General features: G+C 40.2%; 3 protein-coding genes across 4 annotated transcripts in view; 2 read left to right on the forward strand and 1 right to left on the reverse strand.

The window, feature by feature from the left end:
* The first annotated feature begins 87 nt into the window (after positions 1-87).
* On the forward strand, positions 88-5,522 carry LOC133524224 (coiled-coil-helix-coiled-coil-helix domain-containing protein 10, mitochondrial-like). 2 transcript variants are annotated; one of them, XM_061860122.1, is made up of 4 exons: positions 88-234; positions 4,293-4,431; positions 4,996-5,212; positions 5,407-5,522. In XM_061860122.1, exons 1-4 carry the CDS (start codon positions 206-208, stop codon positions 5,415-5,417), a joined length of 396 nt encoding a protein of 131 aa, XP_061716106.1. In that variant the 5' UTR covers positions 88-205; the 3' UTR covers positions 5,418-5,522. The 2 variants fall into 2 exon arrangements, with proteins under 2 accessions (XP_061716106.1, XP_061716105.1); XM_061860121.1 differs by lacking the exon at positions 88-234 and adding an exon at positions 3,493-3,542.
* Positions 1,821-3,364, forward strand: LOC133524223 (coiled-coil-helix-coiled-coil-helix domain-containing protein 2). The gene is made up of 3 exons (XM_061860120.1): positions 1,821-1,995; positions 2,080-2,230; positions 2,749-3,364. Exons 1-3 carry the CDS (start codon positions 1,946-1,948, stop codon positions 2,989-2,991), a joined length of 444 nt encoding a protein of 147 aa, XP_061716104.1. The 5' UTR covers positions 1,821-1,945; the 3' UTR covers positions 2,992-3,364.
* A 113-nt stretch (positions 5,523-5,635) lies between the features above and the next one.
* LOC133524225 (rho guanine nucleotide exchange factor 10) overlaps positions 5,636-26,205 on the reverse strand; it is a 42,634-nt gene continuing 22,064 nt past the window's right edge. Inside the window, exons 5-13 of the mRNA XM_061860123.1 lie at positions 21,916-22,075; positions 19,842-20,071; positions 17,153-17,275; positions 13,938-14,087; positions 13,181-13,379; positions 12,068-12,279; positions 11,291-11,551; positions 10,963-11,142; positions 5,636-10,011 (exon numbers count right to left, since the gene is read on the reverse strand). Of these exons, the coding sequence (XP_061716107.1) occupies positions 8,413-10,011; positions 10,963-11,142; positions 11,291-11,551; positions 12,068-12,279; positions 13,181-13,379; positions 13,938-14,087; positions 17,153-17,275; positions 19,842-20,071; positions 21,916-22,075 (3,114 nt within the window). The 3' untranslated portion in view covers positions 5,636-8,412. The remainder of the gene's footprint in view (positions 10,012-10,962; positions 11,143-11,290; positions 11,552-12,067; positions 12,280-13,180; positions 13,380-13,937; positions 14,088-17,152; positions 17,276-19,841; positions 20,072-21,915; positions 22,076-26,205) is intronic.

A 26,205-nucleotide genomic window follows, 5' to 3' on the forward strand; every position in this document is an offset into this window, starting at 1 on the left:
TTCAATCCGTTTATGAAGTTTGTTATGTACCATAAAGAAAACTGGCCAGAAATAAGGTGAAGCTAAACAAATGTAATAAAGCTGTAAATTAAAAAAAAATAGACGTCAAATTTCAGAAAATTAATTAAAATGTGTTAAATAAATACTGTTAATAAATTATAAAATGGACCTTGCATAAAATTTCACTAAACCATCCCTGGAAAATATGCCAATTGGTCGTAGTAGAAGCGGCAGGTAAAACTTGCCTTTAATTTTTAATGCATTTTGTACTAGTAGTAGAACTCGCGAAAATACTTGTGTATGATGAAACCAATAATAGGCATGATAACAGTAATTGAAAATCTTGCCCTAGCTAATAGTCTGTTTTTTTCTTCTCATGCTTTACCGTTGCTAAGTTTACTTAGATGTAGTTGTTAAACATTTTTAAAATACTTGTGTAATTTTAATATTTACTTATAATTAGGGGTGAACTGAAAAACAGCGCTGTGACAGCCAGTCTGTAACACAGCAAATGCTCAGTCCATCCCTTTTGTCACACTATTGTTTACATAATTTGGATAGACTTAAGAAATTATGTTAATTTAATTGTTGCTGCATTCTTATTCAACGTGTCTACTTGTTTGTTTTTCTTTTATCGTCTTTGTATTCTTGTATATGGGATAAAATTCCATGCATTTGGTTTATTTAGTTTAACTTGAAGTTTGTTTATTTCTAGCCATTTGTTGACATCTCTAAATATTTTATTTACTTCTTCTTTATATTGTGCCGTATTAACATTTCTTACTATTATTGAACAGTCATCAGCAAACAAAAGACTTTTGTGATTTATGGTAACTTTTGGCAAATCGTTGATATAGAGGAGGAATAATAATGGTCCGAGTAAACTGCCCTGTGGGACACCAGCTTTAACTATCCTGTATGAAGATCTGTACGTTTCAAAAGTTATTGTGTTCTCGGAATAAGCCATTACTTCAGTGCTTTGCTGTCTATAGTTGAGATAAGTTTTAAACCAATTTAAACAGTTAACTCCAATGCCGTTATGGTATAATTTATCCAAAAGCCTTTTATGACATACCTTTCAAAGGCTTTTGTCATGTCCATAAAAATGCAAATAAGTGGGATTTTATCATTTCTACTTGGTGACACTATTTTGATAAGTTCATAAACAGCCGATGTTGTTGATCTTTTTGCTCTAAATCCAAATTGTTCTTTCGATAATACGTTGTGCTTATTAAAGAAGTTTATTAACCGCTGGTACATAATTTATTCAAACATTTTTGAAAAAATCGGTATGAGCGTAATCGGCCTGTAATAACTTAAATCTGTTGTGCTACCTTTTTTAAAGATTGGTTTTACAATTGTGTATTTAAGTTTGTCTGGAAAGAAACCATTTGCTAAAGATAAGTTTATAATGTGATTTAGGGGATAAACAAATAAATCAGCGTTTTCTTTTATTATTGATGTTGGTATTCCATCATTACCCACTGCTTTTGTATTGCGTAAGTTACTAATTACTGTCATAATTTCTGCTGGGCAAGTTGGTTTTATATAGTGTTTTGTAAGGGCATGTCTAGTGAAATGTTTCCTGAAGTTTTGTTTTGAGCCACACCTAAAATGTGGATGTAATTGACACTTTACACGAGATCGAACGTGCGCCGTGCCGCACTAAGATCGCGGTCCGGTGCGGCCGTCTATGAAGACAAATATGTTGGCAACTTAGGTTAGTTTATTATCTCTTTCTTTTTTCTTACATTAAAAAGTGATGGTGCTACTCGTTCCATTCTCAAAATTTCTAGAATTTATTGTGCGATTGACGTTTGTCAGAGATGACATTTTACATGCCAAATTGAACCATTCATTCAGAATACGTCGAAGCAATCGCGAGTGATTTTGTGAAATCGAAAGAGAATTGTGTTAAATTTATTTTGAAAAAATATAAAAAACAATGCCTAGACGCGGACGATCAGCAAGCCCACCGCCAGCCCCTCAGCGAAGGTAAGGAATGTTTAATATGTGCTTCTTATGAATGGCCAATCTAATGATGGCAGTATAACCTCTAAATGTGATTTTTTATTTTAGGGCTGCGCCAGCACCAGCACCTGCGCCGAGTCGAGTTCCGGCTGCCGCGCCTGTTTCTACACCTGCACCGATGGCCGCTGCGCCCCAGCAGCCCTCCCTATTCGGGCAAATGGCTGCTACGGCTGGAGGAGTCGCCGTTGGCTCGGCTGTGGTACGTATGTTACGTAAACAACGTCAACCTTGAAATTAAAGCCAATTTAAGGTGCACTTATTGAATCTATGAATTTAATAACGATATGAATTATTACAAAAGGAAGTTGTTCTAGAAATTCTGGTATGGCAGGAAGCCAAATAATTGAAGCTGATCAGTGATCACATGTTGTGACGTGATGACGCCACTCATTGTCACTGATAAAAGTAAACATATTTTGCACAATGTTTTTGTTTTCATCATAATATTATAGTCTACTAAAATTAAGTATTTTTGTTTATTTTTATAATAAATAATTTACAAGGATGTTGAAGTCTTCATTTTAATTATTGTCTTTAATTGTTATTTATTTTGATAGTTCTATTGAGAACTTCTGACTAACCAACAAATGAAAATAAAGTTTAATTGTATGCAAATATTAAAATCTAATAGACAAGTGCAATAGTAATGACTGTTTATAGCCTATACTGGCCATTTCTGTAAAACAGGTATTGTCAATCATATCAATTTTGTTCCAGGGTCACGTGGCTGGTAGTGCTCTAACTGGCTTGTTCAGTGGAGGCGGCAGCAGCGAGCCCGCACCACAGCAAGCAGCTCCGGCAGCAGCAGTTCCTGCCTACAACCAGGGACAACAGCCCACAGGACCGTGTGCCTGGGAAATTAAACAGTTCATCGAGTGTGCCCAACAGCAGCACGATCTCACACTGTGCGAGGGTTTCAACGAGGCTCTCCGCCAGTGCAAAATTAACAACCATTTGTAATCACCTACACTGACAGGTGCCATTTTTTTTAGGATTTTTTGTTCAAAATCATGCTATATTGCCTTTTTAGAAGATCACTTACAAAACTATATAGGAAATGTACACATTCAGTGTTCTATTTAAAAGGCCACCTCTATCTAAAAACTTATAATTTCAATAGTAAAATGAAGCACCTGCCAAGTACTTTCAACATCAATTGATTTCTGTTTAGTAGTTATATATAATCAAACATTCTGGTTAGCAAATCTTAGTGTCCTGTTGTTATATTTTAAGACCTGTGATGTAGATTTTATTATTTACAATTTAATTGTAAATCTGATTTACGTAATTTAGACAAATTCTATAACATACAATAAAAAAAAAAACCCAAAAACTTGTTTTATTTCTGAAATATTGTACTGTTTGTTTCATTGCCCAAGTAACATCTGTTTTCAAGGTGATCCCACATAATGACTTGGAAATTGTGATGTGATCAGAGGGTCTATCAACTGAATTGAAGTGAATCTGACAACCAAGATGTGCTCCCGATGTGGTGGATCAACCAGTTCTAGGTAGTTTCTCAAATGGTCACATGATTGAAGTTTCAGTAATGACTAATGACTGAAACGTCAATTATTTTTGCGCAGCAAAGTCATTGACATCTGACGCAATTGCCACTTGTCTGTTTTATTTAAGGCCGGCACGCGATTAGATTATAGATTTTATATAAAATTGACCTTTGATATTTAAGTGATGCGCGGGCGATAAACAAGTTGATTACCCCTATACCAGACATTGCTATGATAAAAATACTAGGCGATTGTAACATCGGACACAACCGAGCAATGTTTTAATTTCAGCTCTCAATGAACCCTTTTCAAGCCATCAATAAAAAAACCTTAGGTTCTTTGATCGCAGCGTAGTGCCGAAACAGACTAAAATATTGTTTTTTACAGTTCCGCAAATCGCAAACAACAATAATAAATTACAATGTCCAAATAAAGTATTGGATACTTAGCTAATTAACAAATAGGTAAATTAACCGCCAGATAAAACTTCGCATTTTATCTACCAATTAAGCTTATTTGAAGAATGTGAAACGCCAATGACTTGATTCGTCAGATGAGTGGCAACTAGCTTATAAAACTTCGAATTTTATCTACCAGTTAAGCTTTTTTGGAGAATGTGAAACGCCAATGATGACTTGATTCGTCAGATGAGTGGCAACTAGCTTATTCAGGACTTTAATTGGATATTGTGAAACAGGCCATTAGTTTAGTCCAATAACGAACTTCACGTTTCAATAAATTAATTTCTATTAGCCGTAGCCCGAAGACACCGTACTCCAGGGCCGAAAGGCAAGCGCCGTCACGGGCGCCACCGATCATCGTTCAGCCGCAACGTTCGGTGTTCCGCGATGCTGCTGCTGTGGCGGGCGGCGTAACTGTCGGGACCACCATGGTATGTAATATGTAAATGTCAAATAGCCATTTAGCACTCCTGGACCAGAAGGTAGGCGCCGTCAAGCAACATTCAACGCATCAACATTCGGTCTGCGATATGCTGTTGCCATGGCGGCGTTATAGAGAAATATCCTAATATTTCTATTTTACAACTATTTAACCATTTCATGTACCAAGGTATACGTCATCGACATAATTTGCATTAAGTATCATTGTTTGGTCTTGTCTAGGATTTCCTGTAATAAAGGTCATAAGGCAAAATACAAATAACCTTATGCTAAATGCCTGGTGAATACAAATGAAACGCCCCGCTTCGTGTAATACAAATGTAAATTAGCTATTCTTTTCGACAAACTTACTTAACCTTAATAGCTACGAACCTACTTATTTTTTACATTTTTGTTATTAGTTAAGATAATCCCGTGATACTACATTCGTTTAATTTTAAGCCAACAGTCCACTGAGGTTTCAAATGCACTTTAAAGTGAAATGACTCCATAGGCTCCCAAACGTAAGGTCTATGCTTAAGCCAAAGGTTTTTGCCATTTTAATTGTATTGCAGGGTCACATAGCGGGTGAGGCTATCAGTAGCCTGTTTAGCGGTCGCCGGCGCCAGGAGGTGGTAGAGGTGCTTCCCCGCAACTATTCCATGGAGCAGCCGCCGTCCGGCCCCTGCGCCTACGAGATCGCCACGTTTCTCAACTGCGCGGCGGACCACCAGGACCTGGGTGAATGCGCTGCTTTCAATGAGGCGCTTAAGCAGTGCAAGAAGCGACATGGTATCTAACTCTGTTATTACTCGGGGCATGATATTTACACTCTATAGCTGATAACTTTTTATGTTAATAAATAATAACTTGTAAATAGCTGAAGTGAAATAATAGCAACTGTAATACTGCGGCATTAGTCAAGATTTTTTTTTGTATGAATATGAGACCTGACGAATATATACTGTTTATTTTTATTTTTGCAGGTCTAAACTGAGGCCGAGTGACATACTTCTGCAGTTATCCATCACCTATCTAATACTAAATCAGTTTTAATGGTTTATCCCAAATAAAACCTATAACACCGCAATAAAAAAATAAATCTTTCATTTTAAAGAGCAGATACGGCATGTATGCATGATAATATCAAAAATGTTCTAGTTTTTAAGGCTATGGCAAGCTAAAGAGACGTGTGGATAGGATTAAAACAAAATGTTACAGTGTGTATATAAAACTTAATATTTATTTACACGAAGTACATAATTATATGTTGTGACATTTTGTTGCATAAATAAAAATATTTTCGCTTCAATTCAAAATAAACTTAATAGGTTTCTTTTTGGGATAACAATAAAATATTCCTGATATATCGGTTTCATGATCCTGTTTACATAAATATTAACTTAATATGTAAATATTATTCGATTCAAACCTCACGTAAAGATCTGCAAGTTTTTTTTTATCAAATCAAATATGCAAAACAAAGATTACGTGAGCTGAGAAATTATTTTATTTACATTAATGTAATTAAATTTATTTCTGTACAAGTTTTGTAATAAGTACCTAAATCAGATATTTTACAATTTGGCACATTGAATACTTCGGAGAGGGGTATGGGCGTGGGGGAAATCGTTCGGCGTCTAATATAATGCCTGATTCATTCTTTGGATTTGACTGTACCCTTAGTACAGAGGACGGAATTGATCGACGGTGCCCACAGGAGTAACATCGCTCTACCATATATATGAGCAGCCAGATCACTCACATATATCTGAACACGCCTCTATTGTCAAGTCATTAAGAGGAAATGTTAATATATTTTGAGCACCTTGCCCGCTCCTATATAAGTAATAGTGGTACGTTACAAGCCTCTGATGGCCTTGCTAAGCTAACGCTGCAGCTTTCAGCGTGGTTGTCTAAAGCCTACACTGTTCCCGTCCTCTGTGCCCTTAGCTCGCAAGAGCCGTTTTCGCAGACCCCTTACTTACAAGTACTCTCAAACGAACCAATATAACTGTGATCACGATACGATCAGAAATCGAACTTGTCCAGTCTGACATTGACATATTCGATAGCGTGGGCGTAACTTACTTTCTATGCATCTCGCTCGCTCGCATACCAGTGTAAGCGAGATTTATAGGGAGCGTGCATGAACTGTAGGAGGCAGCACAGGAGCTGTCAGATTTTTGGCGCGAGGCGTAAATGTGATGTTTATTGTTCCGATGTAGCCCAAAAGATGGCAGAACCTACTATGCACAAGAAAACACGTGACGTGTAAATGTACATGTATATGGTTCCGATTCAGGCCACAAGATGGCAGACCCTCCAACGCGCACGGTCCCTATAGAAAGTAAGTTACGCCGTCGTCAGTGAATATGTCAGTTTGACACTGATAAGGCAGTCGTGGTAAGGCTACTGGTTAGCTTGAGTTACTCGTAGTAAAACGGAGTAACAGCTCAGGTATTTAGGTGTAGGTACTGACCGCTAACAACTAACTAGCGACTAACAATAACCAACATGATAAATCAACTTTCGTACAAAACGTTATTAAACTCCGCTTTAGGCTTAAATGCCCAAAAGTTATTACAAAAAGTCAGGCACATTTAAGTAAAGTGACCTAGCAAATTGTACTGGCTCGGAATATGCTCCAAATATTATGTTTAACAGATAAAGGTGTAACATTGTTGATTACAGATTTGTAACGTTTTACTATATTTTGTTTTAACTACAAACAAATTTTGAGAGGACATGAAACAAACAAATAAAACGGCACTAAATAGACATTTAACAGTGAAATATTCGTTCGATTGTCGTGCGTTCGCCTTAATCACTAAAATTTAACTAAAGTATACTTTAACGCTTAAGCTAAATCAGTCTAATTCTTAAAGCGACATTAAACATATGTCCAACAATAAAGCTTGAACGAATGCTACAATCACCACACTGGAAATTCATAAGGCCACTAGGTTCAATAGTTTACAATTTCAAACAATTTATCGGATTTTTTAAAACTTACGTATTCGTAACCCGGAGTAATATAACTACAATTTTACAACGAAATCTAACCTATGTTAATATGGCGGATCGTTATAATTACGTGAAATTAAATCACATTGTCGTTTTATGCGAATAGATATATTCGATTCGGATTCGAGGTTAGTTTCATTGAAATTGCTGAATTCATGTTCCAGGATCCATAATAGAGGACATTCCACAGGATTAGGATTAGATTAAATAATTATATCAAATAGAAGAATTACAAATAAATTTTAGGTTTTGTAAGGTATTGAGAATGCTTTTTTGCGTAAATTGCAAGTATTCAATGGGTTATTAGAGGATTGTTATGTGTGCGTTACTTCAATATATTATCATCCACAATTAATTTCATATAACATTTGAATAAAAAACATCACAAAAATAATGCACCAGTGCATAAATATGATACGATAAACCAATGTAAACTTCGGGCTAACCGGCTTCTAGCTGTCCGAGTATAGAAAAATAATTTAAAGCTTATCACAATCATTCACTCTATGTGTAACGTATCCCTCCCCTTTCCTATATTCTACTTTACGTTAAATCTTAGTTTAGCGCTTATTACACTCAAAGCATGCAGTCAAACATTAACTAATATAACTATCATATGAAGTACAGCTTCTCGGTCGAGCTAAACATAGATTCGAACGTATTGTTGCATAGTTAGCGGGATCGAACTTTACATAGGTTTTTTTCTTTGTATACAAAGTCATAAGTTTATTTATTTTAATGTATACGCTACAAGAATAGCTGTAAATCTATAAGCATTCACGTATTTACAATAGCACGATTATCTCAAATATGACACAAAATATTTTGATACGCGATGTCAAACCGAGATGCGAAGTTATCCGAAAGAGTCATCCGGCGATCGCTACTCTAATTTTTGGGTGCGAGCATATCGGTTTGAAATCGACGCGAGTCAATAGAGTGAGACGGACGGGTGTGCGTTCTCGTCACAAGCGCATCTCCCACAGGATGAGGTGGGCGTCCTTGGGGTTGGGGTCGGCGGCGGGCGAGGGCCGCTCCGCCGCGTCGGCCGTCTGCCGCCAGTCCACGTAGCCGCGCCCGCCCACCACCGTCACCACCGAGCGCCGCGCCGCGCTCTCGCCCACCACGTAGTCGGCCCCGCGCAGGCTGCGCCCCGCCGGCTTGCTGGCGGCGCACGTGCCCGCCGACCTGTCGGACGCGCTCGAGTCCGGCGTGGACACGGCCACGGGCGCCAGGCCCGCCGCCCCGGACGCGCCCGAGCTCGTCCGCGACACGCCGCGCAGGGCCATGGACTCCTCGCTGCCCGACGACGTGCAGAGGCTCGACGCCCGGGAGTCGACCGACCAGCTGGACAGGTCGAGACTTCTCGGCCGGCCGGCTCGCATGCGGAGCCGCCTGTCGAGGGTGCTGACGCGGAACGGAATGGCCGCCAGCTCGGGGTCGCTCCGCCGGAGCGCCTCGCCCCCGGACCCACTGACGTCGCTCTCCCCGGCGCAGTCTTTCACGAACATGAGATCACCGTACAGACCGTACACGTCGCAGGCGTTCAGGTTAGCACATTTAGGAAGAGTTTTGCTGAGGCGGACGTCCCCGGGCTTCTTGCGGCGCACGACGGCCGATTGCACGCGTTGAGGACGGTACGGGCTCAGCTCCTCCGATATTCGTCTCTCCAGCTTGGGTTTTTCGCCGTCCTCTTTAGACGTCTCCTCTTTGTATTCGTGGAGGACGTTGTTGTCGGAGAGGGTGGCTTGGTAGGCGCGGGCGTTGGATAAATTCCGTCGGACGACGTTGACGTCCACTTCTTTCGTCTCCGGTAGTAAAGGAAGCAGGAAGCTGACGGGACCGGCGTGTGCGTGGTATGACACTCCGATGTGTCCGCCGATAAGTGGCAAACCTTCAAGCTTGGGCAGAGGCACAGTGACGCTAACACCGGCGGTCGTACCGACCCAAAGAAGTCCTTGCACAGCGAGCAAAGCGGAGACGTAAGCGGGTTTGCTTCCCTCCCTGGCGCCGATCGTCTTGGCCACATCAGCGGCGATATCAATATTCTGCAGATGCTCGAATGTTTCAGCATGGTAAAGACTCACGTATGTGGAATCCGTGCATGAGGCCCAAAGTCCGACGCCAGAATGCGCTAAGTACCTTACAGATCGGTCGCTGTCACCTTTAAGTTCTAATATGCGTAATATTTCAGCAGTTAGCGCGTTTATAGCGAAGACTCTTCTTCCGCACGAAGCGTAAATTATCCCATCTACCGGCAGTACGCAATGCACAGGCTTGTCGCCTAGTTCTATAGCTAACGGTTCCTGAAGGGCCCACGAGTCGTCATGGTTCCTTCGGTAGACTGATACTCGCCCGTTCGCGAGTCCCACGAACATCGCATCGCAGTGGTATTTAATGTGCGTGACCGGCGCGATGGTGTTGACTTCGGCCAGCTTCTCCTGTTTCTCGGGCTCGACGCCGGAGAAGACTATGATTTTCTTGTCGTCAGTGCCGAGCCACACTGTGTCACCGCACAGCGTGGTCACTTGACGGATCCCTTTGGCGTATTCCATCGAGGTCACCTGAACAATAGAAAACAATCGGTTAGGTGTACATTGGTTAGTTGCGAAGCGGCGATAAATAAGGGCACATGGTTGTAGATGTAATGGCATACCTTGGTGTCGAGCGACTGCAGCGTGACGAGCGTCTTGAGCTTGGCGGCGCGGTGCGTGAGCACGGCCACGTGGCTGTCGGGCGCGGAGCCGGCCGCCCACACCCACAGCAGCGAGCGCGCCCGCCGCATGGGCGCGCCGCGGGGGGACGACGACGACGTGTAGATGTAATGGCATACCTTGGTGTCGAGCAGCTGCAGCGTGACGAGCGTCTTGAGCTTGGCGGCGCGGTGCGTGAGCACGGCCACGTGGCTGTCGGGCGCGGAGCCGGCCGCCCACACCCACAGCAGCGAGCGCGCCCGCCGCATGGGCGCGCCGCGGGGGGACGACGACGACGTGTAGATGTAATGGCATACCTTGGTGTCGAGCAGCTGCAGCGTGACGAGCGTCTTGAGCTTGGCGGCGCGGTGCGTGAGCACGGCCACGTGGCTGTCGGGCGCGGAGCCGGCCGCCCACACCCACAGCAGCGAGCGCGCCCGCCGCATGGGCGCGCCGCGGGGGGACGACGACGACGTGTAGATGTAATGGCATACCTTGGTGTCGAGCAGCTGCAGCGTGACGAGCGTCTTGAGCTTGGCGGCGCGGTGCGTGAGCACGGCCACGTGGCTGTCGGGCGCGGAGCCGGCCGCCCACACCCACAGCAGCGAGCGCGCCCGCCGCGGGGGGACGACGACGACGTGTAGATGTAATGGCATACCTTGGTGTCGAGCAGCTGCAGCGTGACGAGCGTCTTGAGCTTGGCGGCGCGGTGCGTGAGCACGGCCACGTGGCTGTCGGGCGCGGAGCCGGCCGCCCACACCCACAGCAGCGAGCGCGCCCGCCGCGGGGGGACGACGACGACGTGTAGATGTAATGGCATACCTTGGTGTCGAGCAGCTGCAGCGTGACGAGCGTCTTGAGCTTGGCGGCGCGGTGCGTGAGCACGGCCACGTGGCTGTCGGGCGCGGAGCCGGCCGCGCACACCCACAGCAGCGAGCGCGCCCGCCGCATGGGCGCGCCGCGGGGGGACGACGACGACGTGTAGAAGCAGCCGCAGCGGACCTATACAAACAACACGACAATCCCAGATTACCAATCAAATACTAAAAAAATTTTAAAAAATTAGCTGAGGCTTGAGCTAGTTACGCTAAGCTCAACTCCGTAGTACGCGAACCGGATGACATGCTTAGTTGTATTAAGTGACAGTCACCTCCGTGAGATACTTGGAAGAGTGCACCGGCGTGGCGGCCACGAAGAGCGGCATCTTGTGGGCGGGCGGGTGCTGCGGCGCGGGCAGGCGCCAGGCGGGCGAGTTGGCCGCGGCCTGCGCCAGCTGCGCCAGGCGCAGCTCCGTGGCCCAGGCCAGGCGCGCGCCCGGCTCCTGCGCGCGGAACGTCACGGGCTCCTCGCGGCCCCGGATCGTCAGCTGCAAGCAGCACGAGTCCACCCACGCCATTTCGTCGTCTTTTTTCTGGAACAAACGATACCAGATTGAAATATTAACCCTAGATATTGTATTGCAAGCCGTCATCCAATAGGAAAAATTTCCGAGAATTTTTTTTTGGTATATCATAGTATTTTCCTAGTGTTGGTGCGAAGAAAAATTTTGTGTTTTACTCGGAGGCAAAGTCTGTTTAACCCTCGTACCTTGAAACCCTCGCAACGCTCACGATTCCACTTCTCAAACCACTCTTTCGCTTGCTCGAGTGTCAATATTAGCACGAGCGGTTAAACAACAACTTTGCCTTTTTGTAAAACAAATAACTGTTAAGAGCGTGTAAACAAAAAACTACCTTAAAGCGTGTATGACCTTAAAGCGTATATTTATATTTATATGTATATTTCAATGACAAAATTATCAGAAGTGCTTAATAACATGTCAAAATAACGTCACCGTTTCAAACCTATCAAATAATTTTAAGAAGTATTAAATCTTAGTGTAAACACATACTCATGCGATATTTGACTGAATGTAACCAAGTCTCACCTGTATACTCTGCTGTATGTTCTGTAACAACGCTCTGAACATTTCCGGCGCGAGCTCGTGGTACGGCGTCTTGAGTGAGGCGGCGAGGTCGGCCATGCGCGACACCGTCTCGTAGTCGTGCATCAACGTCGACATCTCGTTGCAGAGAGAGTCGCCCGTAGCCGGCGACGTATTGCTCGAGTTGGAGCGGAGACTGCCGCTTCGATTCATCCCTGGAATGGAAAAGAGTTAAGTATGGGAGGGAAATAATTGAGAAGGGTAATATGAGCAGGAGCGCAATTTACAAGGCACTGTAAAGTCAATGTTTTGCTGGGTTATTGAAGCGTACCTATACTAAAGAATTAGCTTCTATGCGTTTTTATTCATATACGTGTATTTACATATTTTCACCCATACCAATACATAAAACTAGGATCTACATAATTGTTTAAGGAAAGATAAAATAGTCATAATTTACCATAAAAGTACGTCATCTATCTGCAAAACTGTAAAATTAGACACATAACGACATAACAAAAACACCTGAACTGAGGAACTGAATGCTTTGTTTGTTTCACGCCATCCGCGTCCATAATATACGATTCACATCAAACCGCTGGAATCTGACCAGGTTTTACTAAAGTCAAAGGAATATGAACTTTCTATACAGTACTTATAGTTTGGCAAGCCATTTCCGTCAGTAGAAAAAGTCGGCAATTAAAATGGCTTGACAGACTATAACTAGTATATCATCATCATAAATTTAAGAGCTGCGCTCTTGTCGGTGAAGCAATCTCCAGGCATGCCTTTCTTTGGCCTCTTCCTTGACGGCCTGATACGACACGACGTTCACTTTCTCCTTCACTTGATCCATGTATGCCCTTCTTGGCTTTCCTCTATTTCTCCTTCCTTCTACTTACCCTTCTATGATGGTCTTGATGAATTCTATGTGTCGTAACAGGTGTCCCAACATGTTTCCTTTTCTACTTTCGATGGTTCTCAATAGGCACCGCTTTTCTCGAACTCTATTTAAGACCTCCTCGTTGGTTACTTTTTCTGTCTAACTAGTATATATAAGGTTCAAATTCCTTTGGGTCCAGCCGTTTGAAGCGAGCGATAGTTAATGGCAGGTACCTTGAGCCAGCACCCGGCTGAGCGTGGGCGAGGTGCCGGTGTCGAGCACGTCCACGTCCTGCACGGGGTGCGCCCACTTGAGCCCGAGGCGCTCCGCGTCGTCGCCGCTGTTGCACACGGACACGCAGACGACGAGGTCGTTGAGCAGGAGAAGGCGGCGCGGCTTGCATTTTGATAGGGCGCCTGATTGGTTGAATTCCTGTGAAAGAAACGTTATAACTTGTGATTCCAAGTCAAATTGTTATCTCAGGTATCATCACCGGCCTTTGCGTCTACTGCAGACGATTTTGGCAATGCTGTTTAAACGGGTTTGGTGACTGTGGAAGCCGATGCGTGAGCGGCACGACCTCCCACATTTTTGGCAGAGAAAGCTCATGCCACCTAAGGTTCCAGTCCCGGTTTACTATCTGCGACACCTTCTGCTATCTAATGTATTAAACCAGGCTTGGCCGCATAGCCTTCTCCCCTTCACAACACGCTTGCGCCATCCATCACGGTCCTCAGCTAAGGTTTCCCAGGCATGGTGGTTGATTTCAAATGCTGACATGTCTCGCTTAGCACAGTCTTTAAAGCGCACCATCGGTCTTCTAACGTTCCTTTTAGCATACGCAACTGCACCAAGCCAGATACGTCGAGGTATCTCAGGTATACCCATACGGTAAACTGAGCCTCAGAGAGGAGTTTGAACACGTTCATAGTCCAGTCACGTCTAAATAGTCGAGAGCTGGCACCCGCAGTTACGCCGCCCCAAACTTACCAACTGCGTCAAATCATCCTGCCGCAGCAGATGTCGCTTGTCAGCGCGGGAGGCGAGCAGCCGCGCGGCCCCGAAGCGCGCCGCGCCGCCCGCGCCGCCTGCGCCCGTCACGCCGCCGCGCGTTAACCGCCGTAATGCAGCGCGGAACGCCTGCACAAGGTTCATTAACCCTTCGTATGCTTAGGCACGGATCCGCGCCAGTTCATGAATTGCGTTAGCACGTATCCGTTCCAAAACTACTATGCTCACATTTTATTCAATTTTGTAGTTTACTGCTCAAATAAATAGATTGAAATTAATTTACACCGATTTTAAACGAACCTACAAACCATAGACAACATCCAATCTCAGTAAAATGTCAATCTGACATTCATAAAAAAATAACGAACTTTAGTCGAATGACCGTTTTCGTGAGTGTGTGGTTGCTGCCTCAAAAAGTCTTCTACGCTTCCAAAAGCAACTGAGAAGGTAAGTGAATGTTATTATTTATTGTTATTTACTTTATCTAGAACCTACATTGGTAACTTATAGTAACTCAAAGATATCCTACATACCTAATTGTCTAATAAAAAACCTGACCTAAAGGTACGGTTGGAAAGGTGTTGAGTTTGTTCGTGTTTTTTATGAATCTGCGAAGTGTGCCGAATTACTATATTATATCAATTTGAAGAGAATTTTATTGTGATTATAAATAAAATCGTTTTTTTTTAACAAAGTAATCAAATAAAATATAAAACTCAATAATTTACAGGTGGTATTCAAAATCCACGCACACATACGCAATTAAAAATGGCGACTCGTTAGTGTACGTATACGCGACCGCCATGATCGTTTACTATGCGAGCACGGATACGTGCCAAAGCAAATAAGTGTCGTTTATAATGGCACGGATCCGGGCTTAGGCGTAGGAGTATTTGTTTACTATGACACGTTTTTATATACAGCATGTTACGAAATATGTTGTTTATTTAGATATGATAACAAGATACTGAAGCCTGAATTAGGGTCTCCTTTCGATAATAACAACGTAAATAGTTGAATTTATAATTATATATAGACCGACTATCGATTTGAAAAAGTCGAGTATTTGATAATAGCGGATAATACCATCTGTAAAATTTAATTTAGGCTAAGATAGTTTGATAAATATTGAGTTAGGATTAAAAGGCCTGTTACACTTTACTTTTTTTAGTTTCCTAACTACCATCCTAATTAGGATCCTAACTTTTTTCAGTAGTAAATTTACTTGCTAAATGCGGTTAGACTTGACTAAATTTAGAAACTAACTTATTTAGGAATCTAACTAGGACAAGTGTAACAAGGGCTTAAGTTCTTTCAAATACAGTTCATTATTGTCTACTCATTCATTGTAGACTTGCTTATTTGTTGATGGTTAATTTTTACTCCTGGACTTCCCCAAAGGGACTTACCCAAACCACAAAGACTAAGAATCAACCTAGGGATACTCCCGTAACTTTGGACCCATATGGTGAGGGTAAATCCCTTTGGGGAAGTCCGTGAGTAATAGATTACTATCAAATGTATAAAATATATTATTCATTGCTCGACCGACAGTCATTGGCATCGGAATCACATTTGAACTTCAGGTAATGATTTACTAAAAATGGGTATTCTGATTATTTTAAGACGAAATAGAGGAGAATCACTAGGCTTACAGACGTTTATTGAAATTTATTTATTTACTCTTATATATTTATTTTGTAGAAAAAATGACTGAACCCGAGAACAGTAACTGGTCAGTTCCAATACGGGCCCTTGAAGTGGAACAAACTCCTCAAGGGAGCCTACGGCTTCGGGACGAGGTTCTGCTAGAGAGAAGTGAATCGGGAAGACTTCGGGTTTGTATAAATCGATACATAAATGTAGAATGTTTCTGATTTTGGCTAAAATACTTATTATAAATTATTGTCTTAAAATATTCCTACTAGGTATTTAGAAAGTAAAATAAAAAGAAATGAAACCGATATATAAATGTCCCTGTTGTTTTTTTCTCCTGAATTAGAACACCATTTAGCCGCACGGATCCGTGGCTACGCAGATACTAGTTTGTTTTCATCGCACGGATCCGTGCCTAAGCGTTTAATAGATTTTGGTTTTTACACGGATACGTGCTTCAGCAAATACAGTTCTTTAAAATGGCACGGATCCGTGCTTCAGCAACACCTTAACATTTAATTTACACGCACACATGTAAAAGAAAATTGGTACGAAAAATGTTATAATTCCACTTTTGTTATCAAGCGATTTTCTTTATTTTTTCTAACTAAACTATAGCAGTACAGCTTATTTTTGGAAAGCATATTATATCTGGTTGTCGGTTCATTCGTTTCCACAGAGTAACTATAGTTGCTAGATGTCAAAATAGGTACATGAATAAGACACAATCGGCTAAATCATACATTTTTCAAGTTTATTATCAAAAATGAAATATTTTGGAATAATAATTGTCATTGAAATGAATTGCATAATGTGCTATGTTTATCCAAGTTTTGAAAAAAAACAATTTTAATTAGTAGCTGTCAACAAAAAATCAAAGATAAGTCACAATTTCTAAACATCGGTCGATGCGATCTCCACTCGCGTCATGTCGCCGCAATTGAGGTGTCAAATTGTGAAACCGGTCCCGCATACGAGGGGTTAAGTCAACACACAAATAATAACAACATATTCAACACCAAAGCATTAAAGCAAGCACTTAGTGTGACACTATTATTACTAAATACATATAAATAATAAATAGATATAAAATATATATACAATAAATAGTTTTAGTTATAAGTATATTGCCATATACCCTAACAGGGTTCATGTGAACACTAGCTGTAAAACGCTCTTTGTAAGACCATATGTAACACATGATTAAAAATGCAATAAATGAATTATGAATTATGAATTAAAGCTTATGGATTTCTTATCAAGCAGCTCAGGGCAAAACTTACACCCAGCCCTGGCCACAGCGGGGACGAGTGACAATGTCAAACAGCAGTCAACATAGGAGCGAGAGCCGACGCTCCGAATGCTTCCACTACCACGTGGCTATCGCTTGCCGACTATAAGACTTCATATAGAATCTCTACCAGGCGGGTACTAAATTATCTGCCGCCAGAAGTATTGCGTCGCTCGTTTTGACCTGATTGTAACCATAATTAGAAAACCCCGGGAAGACTATATATATATATTCTTTAATCAAATACCTGGGTCCTTTCCGCTTCCCTTTTCCTTTCATTAAGTGCGTCAGCTAGTGCTTCTAGTCTAGTTAAGGCCCTCTGTAGAGCAACGCGGTCAGCGTGTCCTGGAGGCGTGTGTTTTAATAAATCCTGGAAAAGAAAAATAAGGTTATTCCGGAACTCTTAAAAGACACCATTTTCTCTTTTGGACATTATTAAAGCTTCTAAGCTTTTAGCCACTATTTAATTTTAGTTCTCGGTTTAAGTATAATTGACAAGGAAAACCAGAAATGATCAACTGAACACCGTAATGAAACACTAGTTTCTTAACTGTGTTTCGGCCAATAGTATTTGTGGTGCTTAAACATATTCTATCCTTTTGTATTCAGTGGCATGTATTAAACCATACGATATTCCTAGTCTAGCCATAATTTCTATAACAAAGTTATTTATACATAACTACTATAAATTAAAAATTATTGAAACATATTTTATATATTATATAGACAAACTTATCACAAACTTAAAGTGCTCAATGATTAATCGATTTTGTCATCTCTTGGGTAAATACGTGATATTTAATGAAGCAGCGAAGTGCCTCAGAAATACGCAGGACTTTTTCACCACCTCCGTCAGGAATTTTGACCCCATAGCTTTTATAATTTTCTATAACAAACTATTTTTATGTGTCGCGTAGAGCAGGCCTTGTTATCTAAGATACATAACTGTTTTTTTATCTACAGGATCAAACATTGACTTGCCGAGAGTCTGTAAGTTGCCTCAATATCTTTGGAAAATTAATGTATGTCCAGGTTTGGGGAATAGGAGTTACGTCCTCTAGGTATGAGCTTTGACAAAAGATCAATCTTTTATCCTGGAATATGGTGTTGCAAATAGGTTAAATTTAAGCCTCTGATACGGTATTTTATTACACTCGGGCAAGTGTATTCACTAAAATGGGTCACTTTTTCGCACAACTTGGGTTCAGTTATCCTTTTATCTGGATCTACTCACAAAACCATGAAATACACGAGATGATAATCTTGCAGCACTTTGTTAACTACATCTGCCGCTTCCTTAGATCTGTATTCAGACAAGGAATACATCGAAAATCGTATGAAATGTAGTAATAACATTTATCAGATAATATAATATTTCCACAAAAAATGGTGCTTAAATTAGGCCCTCTTTGCTTGTTCCTTAAAAGGCATGTATTAAGGTGAGGGCTGGCATCATGGAATAATAATTGGGGACTTTTTATTCGTTATTTGTTCCTTTATTAACTATATAAAACTTTATAAAATAACTTTAAAATCCTAGTCTCTAGAGACAATTAGCTTTGTATCGGAATTTATGGCTAGACTAGGTATAAATAATATAAATAAACTACTGCCATACACCCAGATGATTTGAATGCAATTTTAAACTGCTAAAGTATGTATTATCAATTTCCATTCGTACAATTATTGTAAATTGTATAACAGTTGCAAAAAATGAGTTGCATAATTTGTAAAATGACTCAATTATCAAAACATCCTGCCTGCCGCAGAGGATTACTTTGCGCAAAACCGACAGATTTCTCAGATAAGTCCTGTATTGGCAAATAAGTGAAATATTTTACAGATTTAATGTGGGTCGAAAGTGTGATTTGTAATCATTAATTGGGGAATAACAAGGTTGTTAATTTTATCGCTTCCAATAAAAGCGATTACAATTGCAAATTTGCTTAAATAATCAGCGCTTTAAAAGGACTTGACGTCTTAATTTGTAATTACCACACAGACACGAATTTAAAGTGGTGATTATAGGGCATACTTTTCATGTCGTTGGTGTGGTATGACACAGATTATTTTTTTGTGCTTTTACTGACAAGCAATTACTGAGAACAATTTAATAAAGCAGTGGTTCATTACATTTAAGTTTTATAAATTATTAAGTGTGAATACAGAGGCTAAAAGTTCCGACTGCAACATGTAATTCGAGTGAACACTTGATTAGTTCCAAAATGCCAGAAAATCTAGTTTCATTTCGTATTGTTCAATTTTTTAGATTTTTCTTAACAAACTTGTTTAAAATCCAAAATGGTTAATGGTTCACGGCTTATTTTTTTTCAAAAGGAGTGTTAAACCTTTCCGCGCGTGTCAATAGTAAGCACTTATCGCTTCACAATTAGCACGTGCTATAGGATATGTCATTTGTTCTTTTGTATTTGGCCATAAGCCGAAAGCCATAAAGTTTTATACTTTGGAATTTTGAGTCTATTCTGTACGATTGTTAGGCAAACGTGTTCCATCTTCGAGCTTGGCATGGACGTGACTAAATTCAATAGTGCGAAAGGATTTTATGGTTATGCCAAAGTTTTTTTTTTTAAATAAAAACTACGAGTATGGAATTGTGAGACTTACGCACGCCCAAACTGAATGGTATTACGGAGCGGCTGAGTGTAGCTAAAAAGAATTCTAAATATAGAAGGCTCTCTTTCGATAAAATCATCTCTAATCTCATTTTGTAAACGATGTGATTGCGCTTAAACAATGGTGAGAAGACTTTTCACCAGTGTTGCTTTATAAAAAAAAATGTGTACGTGTCTCTAGACACATTGGATGCGGATCCGCACGCCGCTCTTGTGTGCGAGCCGGACAATGTTACTCGCTCGCTCACACATCGAAGAGGCGTGAGGATCCGTCTCAGCGTGGGAATCGCATTAGCTAGCTACCTGTAGAAACATGATGAACTGCGGGAACCGCTGCACCGGTTTGACCATGAGCCCGAAGAACGAGAGCCGGTCGTGCGCGCTGATCTGCTTGACCTTGAAGAAGTCCGCCAGCGCGCTCTTGCGCTTCGACTCCATCTTGGCCAGCTCCATGGCCACGGAGAAATTGTTGATGAAGTCGGAGTACACGTCTAGCACCACGGCTTTGGAAAACGCGTTTAGGAAGACCTCGCCTATAACAATAATTTAATTCATTAAATACAAACGTAGAGTAGAATCATCTTAATATTTAGGTGCCTAACCGAAATAAGTCGGTTCGGCTTCTGCCTTAATACAAGAGTGGCAAGGGAAAACACGAACGTACAGTAGAATTATCTTTATATTTACCTAACCCAAATAAGTCGGTTCTGCTTCTGTCTTCATACAAGAGTGGCAACGGAAAACACAAACGTACAGTAGTCATTTTAATATTCACCTAACCAAAATGAGTCAGTTCGGCTTGTGCCTTCATACAAGAGTGGCAAGGGAAAACACAAACGTACAGTAGAATCATCTTAATATTTACTTAACCATAATAATTCGGTTCGGCTTCTGCCTTCATACAAGAGTGTCAAGGGAACAACTCGTCCGTAATTTTTGAACTATATTTTTTTTACTAGTAAAATTCAGTGCTAAACTAAAATTCAGGACTGGTGATTTAAGTTTTAAACGAAAAATTAAGTATTGTTTTCCAAATTGTTGGGGTCTTATTCACGCAAAAATATTCAGACGGGTGACCCGTTTTATTGTTTGTGAGTATACCAATCCATCGTGATATAAAATTTATTTCGACGACCGGTTTGGCCTAGTGGGTAGTGACCCTGCCTACGAAGCTGATGGTCCCGGGTTCAAATCCTGGTAAGGGCATGTATTTGTGTGATGAGCATCGATATTTGTTCCTGAGTCATGGGTGTTTTCTATGTATTTAAGTATTTATAAATATTTATATATTATATATATCGTTGTCTAAGTACCCTCAACACAAGCCTTATTGAGCTTACTGTGGGACTTGGTCAATTTGTGTAATAATGTCCTATAATATTTATTTATTATTTATAAAAGAAAATAAACAAACCTGCATAATAATGTTGTGTTTCAACAATCATTCCAACCATTCGAGTATTGTCGGTGCGTGTGTTCTCCATACATGGCTTAAGTATTTTTTAATCATGTCAGTAAGCTCATTACGGTCGATATTAATCCGCAATTATTCGCTACGCAGGTGCTAAACCGATTGCCAAATGGGTGGTCACCAGTTTTAGTCTTACGTTTAATGTCAGCAAGGTTTTTGACACTTGAGCCGAGTGACGGTAATCCAAGGTCTTGAGCACGACCTTGTACAAACAGCAACTAATATTTACACAAACTCTCGCAATGTTGTGTTAAGTGAAATATAAAAAGTTGTAAAAATATTAATTTTGTGAGCTTCATAGGTAGGATACAGTTTAACATTTTCAAAGACGTTTGATTGAATGTTATATAATCTTAAGGGACATAAAATACAGGGATCGGAACCGGTTTTTTGCAAAAACATCGAAATAACCATATATTTCGCTTTATTTTATACTCTAAATGTAGGACTCAGTTGTGTTTTCAGATAACGACTTCGTATTATTAGATTGCCTAATTAGAAATGAAGTAATTAACAAAGAACGAAAAAATACCGTTTTCGTTCCCATACAAAAAATACCGGTTTCCGATCCCTGATAAAATATAATAAGATATTTAATTTACAACTAACTCGTCTCAGTAAACAAGTACAGGTGGTCGGCTCGGAAGGTGTAATATGCTGAATCGAGCATTACACTTTGAGCGGTGATGGTATTATTATTAATACTACGTCGGTTACGTACATTAGCCACCGTTTTCACACTTTGCGGCTTAAAATGAGCCAAGTGCCAGGTTGAATCCTAATTTGAGTAGAATATTTACAGATGCAGTTTGATTTGGTAGATGGATACACCACTGTAAATCTATGAGGACATACCCAACTGGTCTTCATATGACCAAGGCCTGAAAATCGTAGGTCTTAACATACCTATTTTTTCATCGCGGTCCCACGTCCGCGCGCAGTCCGCGAGTGCTGTACGGAAGTGTAGGTGGCACTGCAGTATGTCGGGCAGTCGGTGGAATAGTGTCTGGATCTTCGACGCATTCAGGATTGCAGGGCTACTTTCTTCTAAGGGCTTCTTGTAGTCCTGTGAACGAAATAGGAGATCTAAATAACATTAACTTCGGCAAAAATGTTATGAGGGGAGTATACCAGTTGTACAGTCACATATGAAAATATCGATACGAAAAATGTGCCAAAAATATGTATACACCACCTTAATATAGGTATGGGAAATAAAGTCGTGTATACATATTTTTGGCACTTTTTTATATCGATATTTTCAGACGTGATCGTACCACGTACTCGTCTATACAAAAAGAGAAAATGTTTTTCCGCTTCTCAAGATTTTCCATTCTCCATGATTTTTAGAATGTTATTAACACAAAAACTAGGTTCATAGGCTTCCTTTTTCCAAAATTTGCAATTTGCAAAAACCATTTATTTAAAAGCGAAACCTATAAACCTAGAATAAGCTGAAGCGATCGACATCAAACTCAAAGTGATTTGTTAAGATTTAGTTAGTTGGAAATTTCATATACTTCCCTCTTTACGTTACCTCAAAAGGAGGGAAATAAAACTTGTAAGCCTTTCTTGTTTGTAAATTTTCGTGTCACAGTCATCAAACAGATGCTGTAGTGTTTTAACGACTGTCATTTATCTACGTAACAGCGAATCATCGGAAATAGTTTGAGAGCCGGACATGAATAGTGACAGGGTCTATTTTTTTAAACCCGGAAATAAAAGAGTCCGGTTGAGGTAGTATAATTAAAATGTACTTGTCAGGCCAGCCGACCCACGCCAGGAGAGAGTATTTATTCAGTTATTTCGTTTAGGTAGTTTGTTCTAGCATGTGAAAATTATTTACATATTCAGTAAAAAGTTTTACGTCACGCTGTAGCAAAAAATCATTAGCGCTTAAGTTAATCTTGTCTAACTAGTAAGGCAACATAAAACCAGACTGGTAATATGCAAACGTAGGTTGTTAGTGTTACCTTGTACTTTGTCGCGTGACGTGATTGTCACATAAAAAACGTCTCTTCTCGAAATACACCTCATTATAAGTGAGGCTGTCGAGTGCAAATACTTTATCGATGCCTTGAGTTTGTGCAAACCAAAATACATCTTCAAACGCTGATATAAAGTTGTATTTGCTAAACGAGGTTAGGTATACAAATACATCACAGAGCTTCAGAGCGATTCCACTATCAAACTGCCAATAAGTTGAGGTCTGGTATCTAGCTCGCAATTTAAAAGTTTTATTGCAGTTTTGGAGGCCTGGCGTTAACTCCGAACTTGGATCAATACTCTAATTTCACTCTGTTGCCAAAGTGCTTCAATGCAAAATTCAGCAGGTACTTGCTTCAAAGGTAAATTCTTTGATGTATGAGTACATATGATATAACATTACATTTGAAATTATTGCAAGAGCATACGCGAATCAACCAAGTTGTTAAATTTATTTTTACATTAGGCATAGATTGGAATTACTTTAAAACGATAATGACAGATAGGTAACCGTAAACTATTGGCTATATCATCGACCGCGAAAGACAGCACATAATGCGTGCACACATACTGTGTTTTACAGTTGGCACTTAAAATGTTATACAAAAATATGGTCCCAGCGATATTAAATATTATACTAACTACCGCCGAGATATCGTTCAACTTGCGTAAGTTAATAGAATATACCGTCGCCTGTATGCTAATATAATAACTTCTTATTTATGCTAATACTAAATTGATTATAATATTTATAATATAACATACAAACGATTAACACCTGGCCTTGTAATAATGTCATATGCAAAACTGTCAGGAGTGTCAGGTAACGATATTAAATATAACGGGTCATAATAAATGCATTGCCATACAACCAAGGATACATGTGCTTTATACAACTATAAAAGAGTCGTAAATCTTAAAGATATGGGATTGCGACCTCGCTTGTAGTATGCCGTCTGCCTATTGAAATCGTTGTTTTGAAAGCAATATTCTTTATTTATTTATTTGTGTGGTACAGTCACCAGCGATAGTATCAGATCAGATAGAACAACGCGCCAAAAGTACCTGTAACATTGTAATAGTTCCACAAATAAATATGTTTTTGTAAAGCCGGTAATTAGACGGTAATTTCTTTTACTCGTGGTCTCACCAGATACTTTTACAGCTTACTTTCCTAAATCTTCTTTTTTTTTCATGTAAGATCCTAGGTTGTCTTTTGCCTAGAAAGGCCTTGTTTGCTTTCATCCAGGTATCAAGGCAGTCTACCATTACTTTAGTTTTAGTTCATATAAAGTGATGACTGTCATTATTAAAACTAAATAACTGGGTTTAGAAAAGCTCGCGAATAATTTTGCAAAAGAGCGATCCAGTTTTCGTGACATTAAAATGCATGAGTTGCAAATACCAATGAACCTAATATTGTTATGTAAGCACAAGCAGATACAAATTATAAATTTATTAGATAATATATTGAGGAAAGCGGTTTATAATCAGTTATGCAGCGACGAAGCATGAATACAGTGTTACAAAGGCGGCTAATCTTTTTCTGAACGCACGCAGACGCCGTGGGCTGTTTGTATTTATGGAAGCAAACAATAAAATTTGTTCACAATCGCAAAAGTTGATGTCACATTAAAATGGCGGCGTCGTTTAAAACAGTGACCTCGCGTTTGCGAATACTGCCTATTCAAACCTGCCCCACTTCCTAATATGCAAATCTCTATAACATGTGAATTGTGGGCGAAACAATAACAAAAGTGGGCCAGGCAGGTTTCCGAATTTGCATATGTTGAGATTTTTGACAACCAATAAGCTACGGCTGTTGGTATTAAGGATCATGAAAATTCATAAGATGCATCTCGCTAGAACAGAGAAAAGAAATTTTAAGAAACGTATGTGTTGAAAAAATGTATGTTGACATCAAAACCTAGCTTGAACACAATAAGTAGTTTTTAGAGCCGGTTAATAGGATCTTTTGTTTAAAAGGAGTGAAACCAAGTAATTATTAGTTATAATGAAATAAAAAGAAGAAATTCTTAAAGAGAATGTAATGAGTTAAAATATTTATCTTTCACCCCATAAGTATCGTAACGGTCTTTTAAACAAGTGGCATATTGCGTAATTCAAAGAGAAATTCAGTAGCTGTTTTAAATCAACTTTTATAGGTTGAAGAAAGACAGCAAGCGACTTCCCGAGCGACTAATCTCGTTACCTAAAGTAGCTGCAAGTCATAGTTTTGCAACTGTCAGCTTACGATTTAATTAACCGCCATGTCATGTCACACCTCCGTACTGAGCGAAAATAAAAGTCGCGAGGTGTCCGATTGCGTAATAACCTATAAGAGTTATACGAACAAACAATTCTGCTATCATTCTAAGCATACTTCCTTCCCGATCACGAATTTCTCCGGAGTCATGAGAAATGTCAGCGTGTGTTATTCAGACGTTGGCATCGAAGATGTGTATCTGGAAACCAGTTTGCGAACAGTGGCTTGTGTTAGCCGGTTGACGGTTCGTCGGTGTTGCGTAAAACAAATATTTGAAACGGTCGTGTAAGGCTAATTACAGATCATTTGAGCGAGATAAACATTGCAAACTTTAATTGTTTAATCTCCATATTAGTTACATGTATAAATATTCGCAATATGTTTTAAGAAATCGAGTTTGCCATGGCGTATAGCGTTAGATCTAGTGCAGTTTTTGTCTATTAAGAAATACCTAATTTAAATTTGCACGAGTATGAATTGCACAATTCTAAATGTCATAGTATGCTTACACATACTTAGTGGTCATAAAAACAAGCAAACGTTTCTAGAATGTAATGCAGGGTCATTTTGAGTGCTCACAACTTTTGTGTACATCTAAATAATGTTATAACAGACAAATGTATATATTTCTAAACAACATATGTTCGTATAAACTCTTCACATGATTTACGACTTTAAAAAGTTAAAGATGTTTTTAAAACGACCGTTTAAAGTTTAATTCAACTTAAAAAAGGGAGGTTAAGGTACACCTAAAAAGTCGGCTTGCCGAATGTAATTTGCTGTAAGCCAACCATGAAACCACAGAGCGGTAAAAGTCTTTAAACTTTAAACACCGCTTTTGGCTTAGCGCCAAGGGTTGGTCTGTGTTATCAGATTTGCTAACAACACAGCGCATATTAAGCTGTCATTCCTCCAGCCAAATACTTTTAATCTAGGGAGTGGAA

Source organism: Cydia pomonella, chromosome 13 (genome assembly GCF_033807575.1).
Source record: "Cydia pomonella isolate Wapato2018A chromosome 13, ilCydPomo1, whole genome shotgun sequence".
NCBI lineage: Eukaryota > Metazoa > Arthropoda > Insecta > Lepidoptera > Tortricidae > Cydia > Cydia pomonella.